Source organism: Muscardinus avellanarius, assembly GCF_963383645.1.
Source record: "Muscardinus avellanarius genome assembly, chromosome: 17".
NCBI lineage: Eukaryota > Metazoa > Chordata > Mammalia > Rodentia > Gliridae > Muscardinus > Muscardinus avellanarius.
This window is the reverse complement of record NC_137803.1, coordinates 16,520,611-16,543,805: the sequence shown is the minus strand read 5'-3', so window position 1 is coordinate 16,543,805 and position 23,195 is coordinate 16,520,611. Positions and strand designations below refer to the sequence as shown.

General features: G+C 46.8%; 1 protein-coding gene across 1 annotated transcript; it reads right to left on the bottom strand.

Moving 5' to 3' along the window:
- Window positions 1-2,863: 2,863 nt before the first annotated feature.
- On the bottom strand, window positions 2,864-23,195 carry CPLX4 (complexin 4; the record flags this gene model as incomplete). The annotated part of the gene is made up of 3 exons (XM_080714394.1): window positions 2,864-3,091; window positions 17,587-17,674; window positions 23,029-23,195. The coding sequence occupies 3 exons, from the start codon at window positions 23,193-23,195 to the stop codon at window positions 2,864-2,866; spliced, it is 483 nt and encodes a 160-aa protein (XP_080570520.1).

Genomic DNA, 23,195 nt, shown 5'->3' with positions numbered 1-23,195 from the left:
AGAGAGCAAACAGAGTTAACAGCATCAAAGGCTTGAGTGGGAATTTAGGTATTTTCTATGTAGCCCCATATAACAGAACCATGGCAAACAGGTCAAAGATACAACCGATTCCAGCTCAGGATGAGGAAGGATTTTTTCTAACCGTGGGAGCTGTCTGCAAATGGAAGGGCTGGTGGCTGAATTCCTTTGGGGCAGCAGGTGGTAAATTCTATACCCTGGGAGCTTTTGGATAAGGCTCAGCTGAGACCTCTTGGAAGGGGTTCTTTTAGTATCTGGGAGTTGGGAAAGATTCCCTCCTAGTTCTTCACAATTGTTGGAGTCTAAGTCTTTTTGTCCCGTAACATCACAAGGTATATAGATATTGTTGACCTCCTAGAGGGAAGGCAGCCCTCGAATACATGAACATGCCCACTCTCCCTGTCCTCTGGATACCCTAATTCACATGTCCTCCCTTTCCAACTCCCTGCCCTTGGGATTTGGTAACGATTGGGATGGGGTGCTGGGGGTGGTTTGGTGTGTATCGTGTGTCAGTAACGTCCTGTGGTATGGGTACTGACGTATGGGGTGGCAGGATTTGCCGTGCTGGTTTTGGGGTTTGGGTGGTACCATGTGTAGTTACGGTGTGCCCCGTTATGATCTGAGAGAAATCCTGGCCAGTGTCTTCTAGCAGCCATGCAGCCCCATGACCAAAGAGTAGTGGAGTCATTTTGTTTCTTGAAATGAAATGCTGAGTGACGTCCTCGGTAGTATGGGCCAATCTTTTACCAGAAAGCAAGAGTTGTGTGTCATCCTGCAGCGGGTCTGTGGAATGGCTCAGCAGTACAGTATCAGACATCACAACAGAACACACACGTAGGGTTTCACACAGTACCTCCCGCCCACCGCTCACCCCATAGGCTACAGAGCAGTCAGGCACTGAGCAGAGAATAACTCATGCATCATTTCATGGCTTGAGAAACTGTATTTTATCCCTCATACATGGAAGATAGGGAGAGAAAGGATCATAGGGGGAACTCGAGATGAAGGAGAGAAAACCACAGTGAGCCGATAATGAAGCCTAACTCGGGGTGATGGGAGGGGGAAGACGGACACTCCCTAATGTACATAATGTGCATTTACAAACACATCAGGCCCTAAGCCAAACACGAGAAGAAGGGAGCGGGAGGGGATGGGGCGGGAACTGGGGAAGGGCTAAATGAGCGCCGTGTGCGTGTCTGCCTCCACCATCTTGTACCCCATTAAGATGTATGACTACAGTGCACCAATGAAAAATTAAAACAAAAACAAAACCCCCCCTGCATTTTATAAGTTCATCTGTAAAATGCATTACAACTCACAGGCCAGTTCTGCTAGAAGACAAATGTGGTTTTGAAATGTGTCGGCAATGTCTGGGTTTTGTGGACTACAGGCCTGATTATCCTCGGGGATTGCAGCAGCACCCTCCTGGGAACTTCCAAGAGGCGCTAACCTTTGCCAAGGACGGTAGGTTCTAGAACTCTAAGGTGTTTTTAAGGTGTATATTTTTATAACACGAAGCTGCTTCTTGTACGACACATTTGGGAACTTGGGATAGAGAACAGGTAAGCCCCTGGTGTTTTACACTTAACTCCCTTTGTCTCTATTAGAGTGGGGTTTTCTCAATAAAACTTGTCATTGAGCATCATTAAGTCTATGAAGACACTGACTGAGAAGCCAGTATTTGGTTTGGTTAGTTTTGGTGAAACTGATCTAAATGTGTCAGAGGCAAATCCATGAGGTCTTTTGAATAATTCTCTTGAGAGACAGCAGAGGTTAGCAAAAAGATGTCCATGTCTACTCTGGAAAACAGTGGTACAGAGGAGGAGGAGGAGGACGAGGACGAGGACGAGGACGAGGACGAGGACGAGGACGAGGAGCGAGAGAGGGTGGAATGAGGAGAGAACAGTCAAAGAGAATGAGTGATTGGAGGGGAAAGAGACTGAGATCAGGAGCATCTTTTATTTATATACTTTTTGGGTACTGGGGATTGAACTCTGGGGTCTTCTACCTGAGCTACACCCCCAGCCCTTTTCAAATTTTTTTTTTAAATTCTGAAACAAAGTCTTGCTAAGTTGCTGAGGCTGGCCTTAAACCGCTGCTCTTCCTGTCTCTGCCTCCCAAGTGCTGGGATCACAGACATGCGCCACCACGCCCAGCTTCTGTGTCTCTCATTTTGGACCACATCCCCGCCACTGCCACCTGGCTGAGAAGTGTGTAAGTGCCAGACTTGATGATACGCCTCACACATCTAGGAGCTTGGGCGTGGAGTTAAGTGTAAAACACCAGGGGCTTACCTGTTCTGTATCCCAAGTTCCCAAATGTGTCGTACAAGAAGCAGCTTCGTGTTATAAAAATATGCACCTTAAAAACACCTTAGAGTTCTAGAACCTACTGTCCTTGGCAAAGGGTAGCGCCTCTTGGCGCTAAGTCCAGGCATGACCTTGGACTACCCCGCAACCTGGGCTCCCAGAGGGCACCCTGACCCTCCACCTCTGTCTCTGAAGAGACCTGACTTCGTGCTCATGGTTGGACAGGGTGGGAAGAAAGTTGGAGAGAAAACGTCATTTGCTTCTGTTTGTCTTAAAGATGCTTAAGCAGGTCTGGGTTCTGCACCAGCATTTACAGCTGAAATTTCATAGCTACCCACATTTATAACTAAGAGGAACGTATGTTTCCTGCTGCAAGGGCTAGCTAGATGCTCTGCCAGGAATATTGAGCATGACTGAATTGTTGTCTGTGTGTCTGAAGACAGCTTTCTCATCGTAATTTTCCCAGTTGTGTTCAATGCATTAGTTGCCGGAGCAGCCCACAGGAGCCTGTCCCTCCCTCCGCCCCGCCCTGACCCTCACATCACGGAACACTTCTGCTCGGCCGACTGCTTGATCTCGGTGAAGGTGGCCTGGGCTTTCTCTTTGATGGTATCCAAGTCCATGTTCTGGAGATTCTGCAACTGCCCCAGGATAGAATCCTTGTCTTCCTCCTCTTCTTGATCTTCGTCGACCATCTTCCGGAGATCTTCGGGCACATCCACGTCGTCTCCGGCCATCTGGATTTGGGTCTCATCCATTTCACTCTAGGTGAGACACAGACACACACGGAGACGAAAGACTCTAAAGTTAACCGCCGAAAGAAAGAAACAGGCGGGTGTGGTAGCGCACACCTGTCGTCCCAGTACTCGGGAGACCGAGACAGAGGAGGATCACAGGTTCGAGATCAGCCTTGGCTACTACTGAGCGAAACTCCTCAACCCAGCTGAGACCCTGTAGCTTGGAGGAAGAATGTCCCTGGATTCAATCGCCAGTACCACTCCAAATAAATGAATAAATGAGTGAATGAATAAATAAATGTGAAAACAGCAGGAACATAAAGGTTTGCCAAGAATGAATGGGATATGTGGCCATCTCGCAAAACCACCTGTTTCTGGTGACCATGATGGAGACTTATGCTTTGGGCTGGAAGGTCTTGTCTTCCCTGCACCTCAGGTTGACCGAAGACTTCTAGCCTGCTGTTCTCTAACTGTGCTTCCTAGACAAGCAGCATAAGCATCCTCTGAGAGCCTGTTAGAAATACATTCCTCCAACCCTATCCTGGATCTTCTGGATCAGAGACTCCGGCCTGGGGCTCAGCGCCCTGGGCGTTCAGAGCCCCCTCTGCAGGGCTGGTGCACGCTGGAGCTGGATCACACATTCCAGCTCCTCCAGGGGGTAGCTTGGTGAGTGTGGCACAGCCTATCAGCTCTGTGCCAGGCCCCGCGCACGGGCTGACCCCGCTCTATTGGGTGGGTTTGGGTTGGAAGTGACCAGACTGGGCTCCATCATTTCACGCATCATACTTTTGGGGCTACTTTTGCTAAACCCATGCTCTGTTCCTCCCCTCTGCGGGCCGCTGAGCCCTCCTGGGAGCCTGAGCCTCCAGCACTGGGACTAGTTAGGTACACAGCACACCTGTATCAGAGACCTGTCTCTTATGATAATGCAGCCACCAGGGTGCCAGGAACCTTTCATCTTGTGATTCTAGGCTTGGCCACCTTTGATTTCCTATCTCACGCTGACCAGCCTTTGGGGTCCTTTCACTCTTAGGCAGTAGGAGCCTTTGTTTCCTAATGAGAGAGCAATTTAAAGAAAAAATATTCCCTGAAAAAGGTTCACCCAGTCCCCAGTCAGTCAGTGGTTCTCAGATAATTTTCAGAGAGTAGGTTCTGACAGGAGATGAACTGGGTTTCGAGGACTGGAAGACGAAAGGGCATCAGAAAAGCGAATGCTGGAAGAGACCTATGTTCGTGGCCACCTCCATGGGTGGTGGACAGGCTTGCATCTGCTCCCCAAGTCACATCAAGATACAATGATCATCTTAGTCTTGATCAGACCACACTGACTTAAGAAGGATTTCAGCACCTGCTGAGTCCCTGGGTGGAGTTCAAGCCAACCCATAAGGGAGATGGGAACACCACTTGCCTGGGCTCTGAGCAGAGATGATCAGAAAGGACCACTAGTTGTCTCTAGGGCCAAGTGAACTTCTCCATCAGTAATGTGGGCAGGGGGACCCAATGGCTGAGATCTTTTCCAGAACTGACACTTCATAGTTTATGCTTCTCTAGCCTGTTGTGGAAGGGTTGAAGCCTGTGCCTTTCCCCAGAGCATTCTCTCCTCCTTCTCCTCCTCACCCCCCTCCTCCTCCTTCTTCTTCTTCCTCCTCCTGCTCCCTCCTCCTCCTCCTCCTTCTTCTTCCAATCTCTCTCTCTCTCTCTCTCTCTCTCTCTCTCTCCTCTCCCCTCCCCTTTTCTTCTCTCTCTCTCTCTCTCTCTCTCTCTCTCTCTCTCTCTCTCTCTCTCTCTCTCTCTCTCAGGATTGAACCCAGGAGGCATTCAACATTCTATCTCTGAGCTACACACCCAGCCCTATTCTTTATTTTTCATAAAATCCTCCTGTCTCAGCCTCCCAAGCACTGGATTTCAAAGGTGCCCCACCAAGCCTGGCCCAGAGCTTTCCTTTATTCTGTGCTTTTGGTTTTGGTATTGGAAATTGAACCCAAGGGTACTTTATCTCTCCAGTTACATTGCCCAGCCCTTTTTATTTTTTATTTTGGAACAAGGTCTTCCTAAGTTGCTGAGGGTCTGGTTAAGTTGTTGAGACTGTCCAGGAACCTGCAATCCTCTGGCCTCAGTCTCCCAGGTACTGGCATTACAGGTATATGCCATCATGCCCGGCTGCTCTCTTTTATTTGGTCCCCCACCCAAGAGACAACCAGGTCTGGCTCCAGAGTGAGCTTGAGAGGCAAATCCTGATGGCTGGGAGAGGAATACCTTTGGGGGAGAGGTCACATGGACCCTCCCTTGGAAGAGAGCCACATTCTGCCTGTAGCACTTAGCTGGGGCCTTGGCCCCTCTAGTGCTTAGTGGATTAATTAGTTCCTCATCAAACTATTGTGGGATTAATTAGTTAGTTAGTTAATCCCCAGGGGCTCCCGGCCAACCTTGCATTTCTATTTATTTCTTATTTACCTACCCTGGCAGCTGCTTTCCTTGCTAATCATCCTTGAGACATTCTGTAAGAGGAACCAGAAAAGCAGACTGCACTCAGTCCTGGCTCAGTCCGTGCTAGTGCAGGGGCTGCATTGCACCCCAGTTCAGATGTAAATGATTTGAAATGTAAAAGACACTCTGGGAACTCTGGCTCCTCCCTTCTGTTTGGCAGTAAGATTCCTACGGATATCACCCACGTTCTACCCTGTTCAGAGTAAAGGCTGGGGACCCAGAGGTTCAGCAAATGGGGCTAGAGGATAGAGCCAGCTGGCTGGTTCCCCAAAACACTGCTCTGCTATCAAGAGCACGAGTGCTGGCCAAGGCCGCTGGCTCCTGACCTGGCCCTTGCTCTTCCCAGTCCTGGGCTTCACCCTTACTCAAAGGGCCTCAGGACTTGGTCTATGGCCCTGGCTGGGTCCTCAGGCAGCAGCTGGGTGCACCATTGGGAGAGCGGACCACTGAGGAGGCCAGGGACCCACACTCTCCGTCGTTCTAGAAAGACATGCCCCTGGCCCTTTTTCAGCAGTATGGCTGCTTCCAGTAGTAATTTTTTTTTATTTTCATTTTACTTAAAAATGTTTTAATTGGTGCATTGTAGTCATACATCTTAGTGGAGTACAAGATGGTAGAGACATACATGCACACATCACTTATTTAGCCCTTCCTCAATCCCCACCCCTTTTATTTTTAAAATTTTGTTTATTTTTTATGGTATTGGGGATTGAACCCAGGGGCATTTTACCTCTGAAATACAGCCCCAGCCCTATTTTATTTTCTATTTTGAAACAGAGTCTCACTAAGTTGCTGAGTGCCTTGCTAAGTTACTGAGGCTGGCCTCGAACCTGTGGTCCTTCTGCCTCAGCCTACCAAGTTTTGGGATCACAGGTGTGCACCACTGCTCCTGGTCTATTAAGTTGGTGAGTTTAGTTCTGGAAGCAATCGCCCTGGACTCAGGCCTTAGCCACACACACCTTTGACTAGGGGTGGGAGGGCCAAGCGGGGCCAGCGAGCGCTTCAAGGCTTCAAGTCCAAGCCCACTAGAAGCAAACCTGGGCCTCTGGCTTCTAGAACTAAACTCACAACTCAATACGACAGGAGTAGTGGTGCACACCTGTGATCCCAATACTAACTAGCTGAACTGTCCTGGGGCCCAGGACTGGCCAGGCGCACCCTCCCCAGCCTCTTTTCCTGAAGGTGGCCCACACAGGGGAAAGCATGTGGGGCCCGCGGTCAGGAGACCTGGGTTCAAGTCCCAGTTGGGTGACTGTGTGGCCTGGGGCCAGTCCCTTGTGTCTGATTCCCAGTGGGATGACTTATCAGACCGAAGAAAACGCGGTGCACCGGGCTCTTAAGCTCCCAGCCCTGAACCAACCGTGGCTGTGGTTCTTAATATTTCAGAGGGAAGGGAGCAGCTCCAGGTCCAGGTTCCCAGAGTAAAGAAGCCCGGGATAAAGAAGGTCAAGACAGAGAGCCAGAGGCGGGGGAGCTTGGGCCCTACCCGACGGAGCAAGCAATTAATGCGCGCAAATGGCACTGTGCATGGACACTGGGGCCTTGTTTCCGCCTCTCCTAATGAACCGTCCTGCTGGCTGGGCCCGGCTGCCATTCGAACAAAGCCTGTCTGGTCCTGGCTTCCTGCTGCCCATTGACAAATCTTAGGTGGGGAGACGGGGAATATTGGACACAGTTCACACTTCCAGGAAGGGCGGCAACGCTTCACTAGGTCTCCCGGGCCCCGTGCAGTTACAGCCAATGAGAAGCCGCAGCACAGGGGTGGGCGGGGCCTGGAGCTGCAGGGTGGGGGGGGGGGAGAAGGGGAGGGGGCTGCGTTTGACTAGGCTGCACTCTGCCCTTAGAGGGTTTATTTCAGAGGGCTTCTCATTTCTACAAATTCTGTCAACTTGGGATCTTGTTTAATACAGTTAAGAGCTAATTATTTTTATGCCAGTTGACCAGAATCCGTCTTAATCTCTTATTTTTCAACCAGACATTATTGCCAGGGTGGAATTCCCCCATACTAATTAATTAATCAATTAATTAATTGGTACTGAGATTAAACCCAGGGGCATTCTACCTCTGAACTACATCCCTAGACTTTTTTTATTTTTTATTTTTATTTTGAAGCAGGATCTTGTTAAATTGCTGAGGGGCTCCCTAAGTTGCTGAGGCTGTCTTTGAACCTGAGATCCTCTTATTTCAGGACCCCAGAGAGGTGCTGGCCTGGGGCCGGGGCTCTCTGGCTCCTCCTTCTGCTCCTCTGTCCCCAAAGCTTCTGTCTTGGCTACTCAAGAGACCTCTACACACCCGGAAGAGCCGCCTGTGAACACCTTGCATTTTATCAGGACCCAACAAGCTCCTAGAGGTCACTCATACAAATTTCTCATTTACATGTGCAGAAACCTAGTCCTAAGGGGGAAGATGCTTGCAAAAAAGTTTTCCCCCTTGCTTGGAATGCCCTTCCCCGTGGTCGCCCGGCATGGCTACTACCATTGCCCTACAGAAAACATGGCCTGTGGGGTCAGGTGGAGTTGGGATGGGATCTGCTCTGCCACCCGCAGGCTGTGTGACCTGGAGGAGCTGCGTTTCCCTCTCTGGGCTGGTGTCCTCGCTTGTATAGGGCTTGAGGGCTGAGACAGCCAGTATGGCTAAGGAATCTATACTGACACCCTCTCCACTAGTCTCTTGGCGCTGCTGCCCGTCCCCAGGTTCCCCTGGACGCTCAGCCCCCGCCTCCCACAAGGACCCAGTGGGAGGAGCAAGCAGAACTGGGGCAGGGGGAGGGAGGAAGGGAGGCAGCAGAGGGGACCCCTGAGGGCCCCCTGCCACCACCAACAGCTGCTGGGAGCAGGAGGGTCCCGTGGCTCTGAGCCCGCGGGGCATCCCCGAGAGCTTCTAATCTGAAGGAGTCTGGCAAAGAAGGTTCCAGAATCATCTTTACTGTTTTTTTTTTTTTTTTTTTTTTTTTTTAGAGGCAAATTTTAAATTCAATTCGAAGGGAGCTTTCCACAGGACACTTTTAAAGATGACTCTCTGGGGAGAGTTTCTTCTCTTATCATCTGTATTTGTAATGTCCGACGCCCTTAATATAGCAGACAAACACCAGGTGTAACTAAATCATATAGCTCAGTGGGGCACGACATTATTCTTCAGGGACTAACCTAGATTGACAATTCTGTTAATAGGATTAGGGCTCATTGTGGAACTGTTTTCTCTTATTAATTTGGCTTGACTTACATATACATTTTGAATTGGCTGGGGATGGGGCCCATGTGCTTTCAGAAAGAATCTTGTGGCTTTATTGAAAACATGACTTCCTGCGTTGGAAGAAATATGACATCTTAATTATAATATGAAGTGAACTTTGTGTTTTATACAAGACGGTAATGTCCAAGCCAGACTTCTTTTCATGAACGTTTACCTTAATAGAACTGTTAGGGCCGACTGATTAATTTTTTCTGCTGTTTTGGATCTGTCGTTTTGTGTGTGTGTGTGTGTGTGTGTGTGTGTGTGTGTGTGTGTGCGCGTGCGCGTGCTTGCCCATGCCACTTTTATATACCAGGCCCCATGCTAGGCGCAGAGGACCGAGATGAAAAGCCAGCAAGGAGCACAGAGCGGGCGTGTGTCCAGGGTCATAAGATGTCAGAGACATGCACCAGGGCATGGGGAACAGAGGAAGGTGGCCTTAGATGGAAGAAGGGAAGCCATGGAAGGTGTGGAAGAAAGTTACACTACAACAAAATCTTAGGAAAAAGGAAAGGGACCCTAGGGATGAGGGTGCAGGGGACGGAGTGGGGGAAGGTCCAGTCCCGGCAGGGAGGGCCTGGACATCAGGCTAGAAAGATAGGAGTTGCATCGTTCAGGCGGGAGTCTGGACTTTATTCTAAAAAGTCCCAGGGAAGGTACAGGATTGCGTTTGCATTTTGGAAACCTCAACCTACAATTCCCAGGCTGGGGTAGAAACGCTGCCTGAGAGGGAGCCCCATCAACACAGAGGTGAGAAGTGGGGGGCTTGCACCTGGGGGAGGAGAGAGCAGAGTGATCCTGGAGGAGGCGACTTAGGGTGACTTGGGGATTCCTAGACATGAGGCCAGGCGGGAGGGAAGAGGCCAGGTGATGTCTGCGGCCTGGGGTCAGGTGGGGCCGGGGGAGGGGGCCGGCAGAGCCACCAGCGGAGGTGACGGAGGTGATGCTTGCGGGGAGGAGCAGGTTTGGGGCCGGTGAAGCAGTGTGTCTGGGCATGAGCTTGCTCTGCCCCGAGGTGATGCAACCCAGGCAGGCAGCGAGAAGGCGTGGCTGGAGGTGCGGATCTAAGAGTCACCCCCGTGCAGGTGGGAGCTGAAAGCAACCATCAGATGCAGAGTGCAGACCCCAGGGTGGAACAAGCTGATCAAGGGATCACCCGGGACAGTCCAGGGAGTGGGGGCAGACAGGGATGGGCGACCCAGGAAGAAGATAGAGAGCCGGGCGTGGTGGTGTGCGCTTGTAATCCCAGCATTCGGGAGGCTGAGACAGGAGGATCGCAGTTTGCGGACAGCCTCAGCTACTTAGTGAGAGGCCCTTTGCAACTCAGTGAGACCCTGCTTTAAAATAAAGAAAAAAAATTAAGGCTGTGGGGTAGCTCAGAGGTAGAAGGCCCCTGGGTTCCATCCCCGGTACTGAAAAAAAAAAAAAAAAAAAGGAAAAAGAGAAGAAAAAGAAAGAAAAGGAAAAAGAGAGAAAAAAGGAAAAAGAAGAAAACAGAGAAAAAAAGAGTTGGAACCTGGTAGGGTGGCACAGGCCTGCAATCCTAGCGGCTTGGGAAGCTGAGACAGGAGGATCACAGGTTTGAAGCCAGCCTCATCAATTTAGCAGGACTCTCAGTGACTTAACAAGGCCCTGTTTTATAATAAAAATATAAAATAGGGCTTGGGGGGAGTGTAGCTCAGAGGTAGAATATCCCTGAGTTCAATCTCCAGTACCACAAAATAAATAAATAAAAATAGATGAACTAAAAGAGGGCTGAGGGGTATACCTTGGAGGTAGAATGCCTCTGGGTGTAATTCCCAGCACAAAAATGAATGAATGAATGAATGAATGAATGAATGAATAAATAAATAAGGGTGTACTTTGGAGGTAGAATGCACCTGGGTTCAATCCCCAGTAACATGAAAGGAAGGAAGGAGAGAGAGAAAGAATAGGGGTGCATGAGAACCAGAGGAGGAAAGGGAGGCGAGAGAGGCTTCAAGGGGGGAGCCAGCACCAGGGTAAGCAAAGCCAGGTGGCCCCCAGACCAAGTCTAGACAGAGTGCTGGGCACCAGGAGAAGACGGCTTCTGCAGAGGGGGAAGCTTGGTCATTTGAGGGAAGACACTTAGGCAAGTTCACGGAGAACTTGCTGTCTGCTTGCTTTTAGTTTGGAGAGCGGTGACCTCATTTATAAAGGAGAGGGCAGTAGGGCAGGAGAAACTGGAGGCACAGGGCAGGGATCACTGGCGGATGTGATCCCAATTTAACTAGAGCATCTTGGGTTTCCTTGGGCATCTTAGGCCCTCCAATGACCTGCAGTTGAAAACCAGAGGAAACTGACATGGGTTGAGTGTGTGCATGTAAACGTGTGTGTGTGTGTGTGTGTGTGAGTGTGTGTGTGTGATCAGAAATTGAGCCCAGAGTCATTTTACCTCTGAGCTAAATCCCCAGCCCGATTTTATTTTTTATTTGGAAACGGTCTCACTAGCTTGCGGAGGGTCTCGGTAAGTTGCCGAGGCTGGCTTTGAACCTGAGATCCTACTGTCTCAGCTTCCCAAGCACTGGGATTACAAGTGTGTGCCACCGCGCCCAGCTTGCACATGAACATTTGATGACTAATAGAGATGTCTGTCCAATATTCATATATTCTTCAGATGACTGCAGCTGCATCCCTGCATTTATCTGGTTACTTATCTGATTACTGCAATTAACAACAGCCACCCCAAAACAGGGTACCAGCCGGGCATGATGGTGCACACCTATAACCCCAGTACTTGAGAGGCTGAGTCAGAAGGATCTCAGGTTCAAAGCCAGCCTCAGCAACTTAAGGAAGCCCTCTGCAACTTAGAGAGACCATGTTTCAAAATTCAAAATAAAATAGGGCTGGGGGTATAGCTTGGTAGAATGTACCAGGGATTAATCTCAAACACCACAAAAAATTAAGAAAAAAAAAACCACCTGAGCACCACAAATAGTGTAGTCATCAGCAGTTAACAATAAACTGGGAACTACAGACCTTCACTGTTTGCCTAGAGGGCAAGGGTCTACTTTGCTCCTTTTTGAAGAGTCCAAGTTTGCTTCCCCAGTGAGCAGTAGAGACTCTCTTGCATAGAAAACACCAGCCAAATACTTTCTTTAGAAAATACAGTTCTGAGTCCAAAATGTGACATAGTTATCCTCATTAAACCCGACAGCTCCCGGGAAGATATTTTCTCAAATTTGCTCCCCGTTGGGCCTTGCTAAGGGACCGGGTCCAGAAACCGACCCCCGCTGTTATTTAACCCCTTAGTTGTGCAAATGGGGAATTATGAATGGAAGGCACAAGGGGTCACCCCTCCTTAGAGGGAGGACCTGCCGAATCCATCCAGTTCCCCGTGGACTACTATTACTGCCTACCCAGAATGGGTACTGGGGATGGAACTCAGGGGCATTCTACCTCCGAGCTACACCCCCAGCCCTATTTTTTATTCTTAATTTTGAAACAGGGTCTTACTGAGTTGCAAAGGGTCTCACTAAGTAGTGGCTGAAGCTGTCCTCGAGCCACGATCCTCCTTTCTCAGTCTCCCAAATGCTGGGATTACAAGCGTGCGCCACCATGCCCGGCTCAGAATGAGTTTTATAAGATGGTGCAGCGCTATGTATTCTGCAAAACTTTCATGGAGGGCAGGTTACTAGGTGTCCACTACAATTGCTCTTCGCCCAATACCATTCTCTTTGTTACATGATACTCAGTTCTGAAGTTGCCACCATGAATGAGATTGGAGTTTTAGAAGGGGTGTGAAGAGAACATGCCACAAAAAAGCCCTGGATGGAGAATAAGGAGGCTTGCTAGGCGTGGTGGCGCACCCTGTGATCCCAGTACTTGGGAGGCTGAAGTAGAAGGATCGTAGGTTCAAGGCTAGCTTCAGCAACTTAGGGAGGCCCTCAGCAACTAGGTAAGACCCTGTTTTATTTATTTATTTATTTATTTATTTATTTATTTATTTATTTATTTATTTATTTATTTATTTGTGGGTTTGGGGATGGAACCCAGGTGCATTCGACCTCCGAGCTACACCCCTTGCCCTATTTTTTAAATTCTTTATCTTGAAACTGGGTCTCACTGAGTTGCAGAGGGCCTCACTAAGTAGCTGAGGCTGTCCATGAACCGCGATCCTCCAGTCTCAGCCTCCCAAATGCTGGGATTATAAGCGTGCACCCCAACGTCCGGCAAGACCCTGTTTTAAAATAAAACAAAATAGGGCTGGAGTGTAGCTTAGAGGTAGAAGACCCTTCAGCAACTTAGCCAGACACCAGCAACTTAGGGAAATCCTGTTTCAAAATAAAATAAAATAAATAAATAATAAAAAATAAAATAGGGCTGGGGATGTAGTTCAGAGGTAGAATGCCCCTGGGTGGTTCAATCCCTAGGAACACACACACACACACACACACACACACACACACACACACACACACACGAAACAAGAGGCACAGTCAGATCCTTAATAGCAAAAAGAATGGATGTTAAAAAGAAATATCTTGAGTCTGGAGAGACAGCACTGGCATGTTTTACTGCCCATTGCGGCTGCCACATTGGGGACCACCAGGGGGCGTCAGGCATCTGGGGACTGTTCCCCTCGCAGGTGACAGCTGCTGGCCCTCCACTTGCCAGGATGCGGCTGATGGTGGGAGGGGATGCTCTGTGCAGAGAAGGAGCTGCCACCCAGACACAGCAGGCGGCAGCGGGAGGCAGAGTAGCCCCCCCCACCAGGTGCTGGGTGGGGGTGAGATGTTAGCCATATTTACTGATTAACTAGACTAAGTGGAACGTGAGCTGCTTGCCTTTCTTGTTGTATAGTAAGTACTGTTTTTGTAGACAGCCACACCAGATTAGAACTCTCATGTGCTTTATAAAAAGAAGAAAAAGCAGAGCCGGGTGTGGTGGCACATGTTTGTAATCCCAGCACTCAGGAGGCTGAGACCGGAGGATCGCAGTTCGTGGACAGCCTCAGCTAGTACTTAGTGAGGCTCTCTGCAACTTAGTGAGACCCTGTTTCAAAATAAAGAATAAAAAATAGGGCAGGGGGTGTAGCTCAGAAGTCGAATGCCCCTGGCTTCCATCCCCAGGCCCGCAAATAAAATAAAATAAAATAAATCAGGTAATTGAGCTAGGTGTGGTGGCGCTCACCTGTAATCTCAGTGCCTGCATGTGAGGCTGACACAAGAGGATTGAAGGTTTGGGGCCAACCTCAGCAATTTAGTTAGGCCTTGTTTCAAAATGAAAGAATAAAATAGGGCTGGGGGTATAGCTCAGAGGTAGAATGCCCCAGGTTTTCATCCCCAGTAACACACACACACACACACACACACACACACACACACACACACACACACTCCACACTCACTCACTCTAGGAAGGCAATGAACAACGAGTGTGGATGCTTTCAAGGGAATTCTCCTCTGAATTTGGGTTGTATTTGGAATTGAGGACAACACACTGCAAAGATCTCTGGCCAGACCACTAGACAGCAAGGAGAAATAAGAGAATGCTCCTAATCTCCTGGGAGAGGGACTCTATGACAGTTCTCTGGAATAGCAAGGCAGTATAGGTTGTCTCAAATGTCATCGTGCAGTTCACACCAAGCACAGTGCAAAACCACCTTAAAACATTTGAGACACTTTGGAGATTCAGAGTAGAAAGAACAGACACGGCGGACAAGACGGAGCTGCCTTCCAACCCTTATGTGCGGTGCTTTTTCTCGCGGCCGGGAGACTGAGTTATGGGCCTTGTTTTGTGCCTCACTTGCTGTGGATTTTGTAAAAGGACATAACTCTAGCCGGGCGTGGTGGCGCACGCTTGTCATCCCAGCATTTGGGAGGCTGAGACAGGAGGATCGTGGTTCGCGGACAGCCTTAGCTACTTAGTGAGACTCTCTGCAACTCAGTGAGACCCTGTTTCAAAGTAAAGAATAAAAATTGGGCTGGGAGTGTAGCTTGGAGGAAAACACCCCTGGGTTCCATCCCCAGACCCACAAAACCAAAAAGGGCATGCCCCTCCTGGGCTGCAGTCTCTTTGGGTCTGAAATGAGGCAGCGGCATTAGATTATTAGATGGACTCCAAGTTCCTCTTCAGGGTCGAGGAAACCATGAGCTCCCCAGTGTAGAGCCTTCAAAGCAGCTATGGAAGAAGGGGCCTGTGAGCGTGGGTAAGCCACATGATGAAGCTCCTGGGTGCCACTGTTAATTCACCGACCTCCTTCATCAACCCCACCCAACTCCTGCCCCAGCCAGCTCCAGGGAGCCCTGGCCTGTGTGGAGACAGTAGCCGCTATTCTCCAAGGAGGAGCTAAATTTGCACATTTTTTCAAAGCTCTAATTCATTCCTCTTTCCATAGTTTCTTTTGGGAAGAATCCTGTCCGAAGGGTAGCTTGACACAGAGATATGGGGATTATTTTTCTTCTGAAGAGCATCTGAGCTTGGGGCCTCGAGATGCTGCGTGAATCACACACACACTTACACACTCACACAACTTGAGAAATGGCCCTCGCTACACAATGTGCTTACCTTATGTCCTCAAGATCCCTGCTTCTGACTCTCAAGAAATAAGACCTTTCTGTGCACAGTGATCATGGCAGCAGTGACGAGAGCTCTCTGCCATGGGCTGGGCTCTGTACTGGGTTCTTTGTATTATCTCACACAAGCTTTACCTACGACATTAGGTGTTAGCTCATTTTATAGATAAGGAAACTAAGGACATTTGATGGCTTTTTTTTTTTTTTTTTTGGTACTGGGGAATTGAACCCAGGGGTGTGCTACCTCTAAGCCATATCACCAGCTCTTTTTAGTTTTCATTTTGAAACAGATTCTCCATAAGTTGCTGAGGCTACCCTCGAACCTGCGGTCCTCCTGTCGCAGCCTTTTGAGTACTAGGATTACAGACATGCACCATGACACCTGGCTCAGATGTGTAGCTCAAAGGCAGAATGCCTCTGGGTTTAGTCCCCAGTAACACACACACACACACACACACACACACACACACACACACACTCATACAGGCCATCTGAAATTGTACTGGTCACAGCCACAGAGCCAGAGGTGAAATATTAGATTCCCACAGTAGGCTAATAGAACTGTCATTAAACATAAAGCTTCAAAAAAGCCCAGGTATGGTGGCGCATGCTTGTAATCCCAGCATTCAGGAGGCTGAGACAGGAGGATCATGGTTCACGGACAGCCTCAGCTACTTACTGAGGCCCTCTGCAACTTAGTGAGACCTTGTTTCAAATTAAAGAATAAAAAATAGGGCAGGGGGTATAGCTTGGAGGTAGAATGCCCTTGGGTTTTATCCCCAGACCCGCAAATAAAATAAAATAAAATAATAAAAAATAGGGCAGGGGGTATAGCTCAGAGGTTGAATGCCCCTGGGTTTCATCCCCAGACCCTCAAAATAAACAAACAAATAAATAGATAGAAAATATTCTATGGGGGGAGGGCATCATCAGAATATGAAGTCAAATGCCGCAGGAGGTGAGACTGGACTCATTTATTTTATTTAATTTATTTATTTTGGTGGTACTGGGGTTCCTGGAAGCCCTTCTACCTCCGGGCTACACTCCCAGACCTATTTTATGTTTTTGAAACAGGGTCTCTTACGCCAGCGCGGCTGGCTTCGAACCTGCGCGATCCTCCTGTCTCCGCCTCCCAAGCGCGGGGATTACAAGCGTGCGCCACCACGCCCGGCAGAGACTGGACTCATTTAGAGGAGATGGGTGTTTCCCTAGGTGGCAGCGGGAAGTGGGGATGAAGAAATGAGCCATAATAGCAAAGTTGGGCCCCAGGACTTGTATCTAAGCTGGGCCCTCTGTCAGCTTAGATACAAGTCCTGGGGCAGTCCACTGGGCCAGGTGTCATGTATCTATCCCAGCATCCTCTTCGACCAAAGCCTACAGGTAGCCATCCTCTCAGCCATGGAGAAGACGGTGCTGGTTGACAATGATCACTGCTCTATTGTCTCCCCGCATAAGCAACAGATTGTTCCTTTTAAATAGACACAGGATATCATGGGAGTTAAGATGCTGGGTTCCTGGCTGGCTGCTTTATGGTAGGAGGATATTTCTTGGCTGTGTATCTGTCTCCTCTATTGTAAGACAGAGGTGATAATAGGACCTAAATGAATTAATATGTGCAAAGCCAGGGTTTGGCACAGAGAGAGCTAAAAAATACCAGCTCTGGCTGTTACTCTCATTGTGTATTTATATAGAGAAGTTCCATATTCTTTAGATGCTTTTCCATAGAATTTGTATAATGTCATTTTATGGAATGGAAATTGAATTTCATAGAGGTTAAATAACTGGAACCTGGCTTTTTTGAACCTCCCCAGTTCAACACTTTTTCCACAACATTGAACATATACATTAAGATTAAGACATATACATATTCATGAGCATGAGCCTTTGCAGATAATAACCAAACATTCTCACTTTCTATTAATCAAGAAATGATGATCTGGGCGTGGTGGCGCACACTTGTGATTCCAGTATTGGGGAGGCTGAGACAGGAGGATCGTGGTTTAGGCCAGCCTCAGCTACTTAGCGGGGCTCTTGGCAACTCAATGAGACCCTATTTCAAAAAAAAATAAAGAATAAAAAAAAATAGGGCTGGGGATGTAGCTCTGAGGTAGAATGCCCCTGGGTTCTATCCCTAGTACCACAAGAAAGTAAAAAAGAAAGAAAGAAAGAAAGAAAGAAAGAAAGAAAGAAAGAAAGAAAGGGAAGAAAGGAAGGCAGGCAGGCAGGCAGGCAGGCAGGCAGAGGAGATGCTTCTGTGTCGAGTCTTACCTTCGGGAGCCTGTACTTCTCCCTGAGGTGGACTCGGAGGCACGCCCTCTCCCCCTTTCTTTGTGTAAACGCAGCGTCTCTTTCCATCCTAAAAGTTAAAGCATAGAATAGAGGCTGAGGCAGGAGGGTCACAGGTTCAAAGCAAGCATCAGCAACTTTGAAACAGATATGACTCTGTTTCACAATAAAACATAAAGCAGGGTAGGGGTGTACTCAGAAGTAGAATCCTCTCTGGGTTCAGTCCCCAACCCCCCCCCAACTTACAATTTAAAGTATAGAATAAAGAATCCAGAACATTCCAGCCATTGCTCAGAGGAGCCAGACCCTGGGACACACCAAAGTCACCACCGGCAGCAGATACCTGGGCTGTACGGCATGAACCCCCATACTCCCCAAGTCTGACTCTCCTTCACGCTACTACCAACCCTTGGCACAGATCCCTAAACCCCAAAGTCGTCTTGGGTCTGGGAATCTTTGTGATGGAACTGGAAGAGGGCAGGGTGACGGTTCCTGAGGTGGCGATTTCCAGAGCCCACAGGGCCCAGGACCACGACCTGCAGACAGACGTGTGAAGAGGGAAGCTTCCTGGGTCCGATCCCAGTCCTGCAGGGTCCCTGGGGCAGAGGCGGGGAAGCTGTATTTCTACCAAGCCCCTGAGTGGATTCTTAGGCAAGCACATCGGGGTCGTGTCTTCGGGGAGAGGGCATCCTTTGGGGGCCCATGGTGTTCCGGGGCATAATATAAAGCCATCCCCCTTCAGTGTCATCCCCTCCAGGCCCCCATCTAGACACTGTGTATCCCTGGTTGGAGATCCCCCCAAACAAAGTAGGGTAGATTCCCCTGCCAGACTGCTGGCATCTTGCTCTGTGGAGGACCTAAACGGACCCTCGCTTATGCTGGTTTGAAATGGACCCCCTTGCACTAGTCAAAAGCAGACATCTCTAGGGACATGCATGGAGCTCACAAGGACCACCTCTCTGGCTGCCTGTGAAAGTACGTGTGTGTGCGATTGTGTGTGTGTGGTACTGGGGATTTAACCTGGGAGAATTCTACCTCTGAGCTACACCCCAACCCTCTTTAATTTTTATTTTGAAACAGTGTTTCGCTAGGTTGATGAAAGTCTCACTACTTGCTGAGGCTGTTCTCGAACCTGTGATCCTCCTGTCTCAGTCTCCCAAGTACTGGGATGACAGGAGCACACTACCATGCCCGTGTTCAGCATATTTTTTCCCCTCAGATTTATCTATGTTGTTTGATTTCTGAGTAGTGTGTTCCTTTTAATTGCTGAGTAGTATTCTGTGCATAAGTATATCATAGCTTATTTGTTCTTCTGTTCATGTACACCTGAAGTACCTCCCATTTGAAGCTATGGTAAATGAAGTTTGCTATGAATGTGCATAAGCCTTTTTGTGGACATTATATATTATATATATATTATATATATTGTATGTGTGTGTTATATATATATATATTGTATGTGTGTTATATATATATATATATATATATATATATATATATATATATAGTGTGCGTGTGTGTGTGTGTGTGTGTGTGTGTATTTTTTTGTGGTGCCGAGGATTGAATTTAGAGGCATTCTACCTTTGAGTTATACCCCCAGCCCCTTTTTATTTCATATTTGGAAACAAGGTCTCACTAGGTTGATGAGTCTCACTACTTGCTGAGGCTGTCCCTGAACCTCAATCTTCCTATCTCAGCCTCCCAAGTACTGGATTACAAGCCTGCGCCACCACGCCTGGCTTGGACATATATATTTTTTCCTTGAATTGCTGAGTTGCAGGGCACCTTAGTTGAGTATGTTCAGTCTTCTAAAAAATGGTCAGACTTTTTCCCAAAGTAGTTATACTAATACCTTTTCAAGAGGAACGAGAGTTCCAGTGGTTTCACATTTTGGCCAAATATCAAGTTTTGGCCAACATCTGATATTTTGTTTATTTTTTCAACTTCGTCATTCCAGTGTGTATGTAGGGTGACTTGCTGTGATTTTAGTTTTCTGCATTTCCATGATGACTAATGGTATTAATGTGCTTTTTAAATGTAACAACTGGCTTAATCATTGAAGCATTATCCAATTCTTTTGGCCATTATTCTTTGCTTTTAACTGAGTTGTAGAAGTTCTTCTTGTATCCTAGATCTCAGATTTTTGTCAAATGTGTGTGTGTGTGTGTGTGTGTGTGTGTGTGTGTGTGTTACTGGGGATTGAACCCAGAGGCCTTCAGCCTCTGAGCTACACCTCCAGCCTTTATTTTATTTTATTTTATTTTTTTATTTTGGAACAGGATCTTGTTAGGTTGCTGAGAGTCTCACTAAATTGTTGAGGCTGTTCTTGAACTTAGATCCTCCTGTCTCAACTTCCTAAGTACTAGGATTGCAGGCATGTGCCACCATGCCCAGCTTGTCAAACATGTTTTGCAAATAATCTTTCTCAGTCTGTGGCCTGTCTATTTCTTCCTCTCATTTCCCCCTTTCTCTCTCCCTTCCTTTCTTCCTTTTCTTTTCTCTACTTCGCATTCATTTATTCTTTACTTTTTTTGTGTGGGGCTGGGGATCAAATCCAGGGCCTTGAGTACGCTAGGCAAATGCTCTGCAACTGAACTACACCCCCAGCCTCTATTTATTTTCTTAATAATGTATTTGTTGTAGAAAGGGTTCTAATTTTGATAGTGTCTGATTTAAAATTTCTAAATTCTATGGATATTACTTTCTAGGTCATGATAAAGAAACCTCCACCCACTTCCAAGTTGCAAAGAAACTATCACGTATTTTTTTTTCTAATGCTTTATAATTTTAGCTTTTCTGGTTAGGTGTGTGATGCATTTCAGATTCTTTTGATGTGTAACGTCTAGGTCACAGCTAAGTGTTCAGCAGTTTTGGCCCTGGTTGGAAGGAAACTACCCAAAGTAGAGTAGATTGGACCAAACGTTGAAATGACTTTTCTATCCCACTAGATTATTTTGGCACCTTTGTTGAAAATTAAATAACTAGTTCATCATCGATCCTAATTCCTTACAGACTCAGATTCCAATCTACCAATCACTCAGAAAAGCTAGTTGCTCTGTGTATGGTCACGGAGCTGGCTTCCCCCACGTGCAGTGCAAAATTCTGCAAAGAAAGCCCAGGCCTTCCATTTCAGTCTATATTCCACAGCACCGGGTCCACAGTGGAGGACCCAAAGAGTGACAGAATCAAACAAAGTTCAGAGTAACGCTGACCCATCGCTATAGTGGAGCATTTCTACACAACTGCGAAAATGGAGGAGTAAAGAGACCACTGCTTTTCTTCTCAGTGATTTCTTTTCTAAGTCTTTCATTTAGGTCTAGACTTCAGTACCAGTGTTATCAGTAGTGGGAGGAAAAATCTGAACACAGAAGAAAAATAAAAATGAATGCAGTAGGATGTGATGTTACGTAGTTTTCACTGACGATTAGTAGAGTCATCCCACTTTTCTAAAATGATCAGGATAGGTTTGTGATGCATTTATGTGCTGATATTTGCTTTAATTATTTTATGTATATAGCACTGCCTACAGCTCTCTCTACATGTAACTTGTGATCCGTAGACATTTATATCCCATTCTAGGTGGTGAAGCTTGGGAAAAAAAACTCAGGCAAAGAGTGTCCTACATAGATCCTCCTTCTTACCATGGTGAGACAGGCTGCCCCACTGTTAAATGGCATTCCTTAAATTGGTTGACTACATACATTGTAATATTATCGTGCACACACAAAAAGTCACGCAGTTGGCAAATAACCCAGTGTACTGGCTGACCATATCATTTGGCCACTTTGGACTTTGATATATCTAGGTATAAAATTAAGGAAAACTGCAACATTAACCAAGCAAACAGAGGTTATGTCTGTGACCAAATTTATTGCTTAGACATATTAAATGATCTTCTGTGTCATCAGGTATATAGTCTAAATTTCTGATCATTTTCACTAGCCCACTTGAACCGGTATTACATGATGCTATTGTTCTAGTATTTATTTCTTCATTAAATTTGTCTTTTTATAAGCTTTTTTTCCTTTTATATGCCATAGGTAAAGCTAGCCAATATTTAAAGAATGCTGTCTTTTTGCCCACATCTTATCTTTGTACCAACATAATTTTGCAGTTGCATTTGCTGTTTTAAAAAACCGATTTTAATTTACTGCAGAGTCAATAATGCATTTTAAGTAGTTTTTATAAGCCATGATTCCTTTCAGAAAAATACAATAGCAAGCTTTCCACTAAAAGTAGGCTTTGTACTTTCTTAGTTTCCTTCAGGTCATTAATCTTTTCACCTATAATCATCTTAGCGATGGGACTTAGGCAATGCTCCTATAATTGATCATTAGCAAAACAGCCATGGTAAAAACAAAGACATACTCCTCTTTTGTAACATCTGATGAACATTTAATCTCTAGGCTGACACTTCAGTTTTAGTTGATTATTAAAAGACTCAAATTAATTACACTTTAAAAAAAATCACACGAAGTTACATTTGTTTAAAGATGAGTTTTCTCATAGCAAAACACTATTGGCAAAATTCACATTCCACTAAACCCAACCAAGATGTTGCTCATATTTCCCGTTTTACTTGTATTGAATTTTATAGAGTCAGGAGAATGCCCTTATTGTTAGAGGTATAGGGCTAAAATATTTAGTGGTGATGTATATTTCTATTTTACTTTTAGATAACCATATTTAATCTGTAGGCAAATATGGCCAAAACATTAACTTGCCTTCTGTTAGTGGTATACATGAATATTCCTATTTTTCAATGTTTCTGTGCAGAATTTTCATAATAAACAGTCTTAAAAATTATTCATAGTCTTTGATAAGCCACGTTTTATGACATAATCATGGTGTGCTTTCTGTACTTCTAATGCAAGCTCAAGGAAGTTGCACCATACATTCTTTTTGGCCCTCTTCCAGTCATAGAGTCTGAATTCTTACAATTTAAAAATGGTCTACCTGGTAGGAGGCTGAACTTCAGATTTTGGAGATAGACTCACCATTTTTTTTCTTTGAACAAGTTAAACTGAGACCAATTAAAACATGCCCAGACTAGAAAGCGTTAAGCTGCATTCAGAATGGCATATAGCAATTTAGCGAGACCCTGTTTCAAAATAAAAATAAGATGTAATAAAAAAATAGGTCTGGGGTGTAGCTCATAGATAGAACAGCCCTGAGTTCAATCCCCAGTACCACCAAAGGGTAGGGTGGAGAGCAGCATATAGATTAATTTAGTATTTTCCACTTCTATATTTGTACGCGGAGCACGTAGTAGCTGCTAAAGAATTGCTGACTTCGGCAGAACAAACTCTCCTTGGGTTAGAGGTAAGCAGTCAAGGGAGAAGCATCCTAACATCACAGAGCGGGACCCTGGAGCCCAGCTCAGCTCGGCTTGGCTTTGGAAGGGAAGCAGAGCGGCTTACTCACTTTTCCTCAATCATTTGCTTTTGGTATTCCTCATACTCCTCTCTAGTCATCCCTTGAGCTGTTGCCGGGTCCGACGTGCCGCCTTCTTCTTTTTTCTCTTCAGACCCACCACCGAATCCCAGATTCTTTACCTGGTTACTGATCATATTTTTCACAAAGAAAGCCAT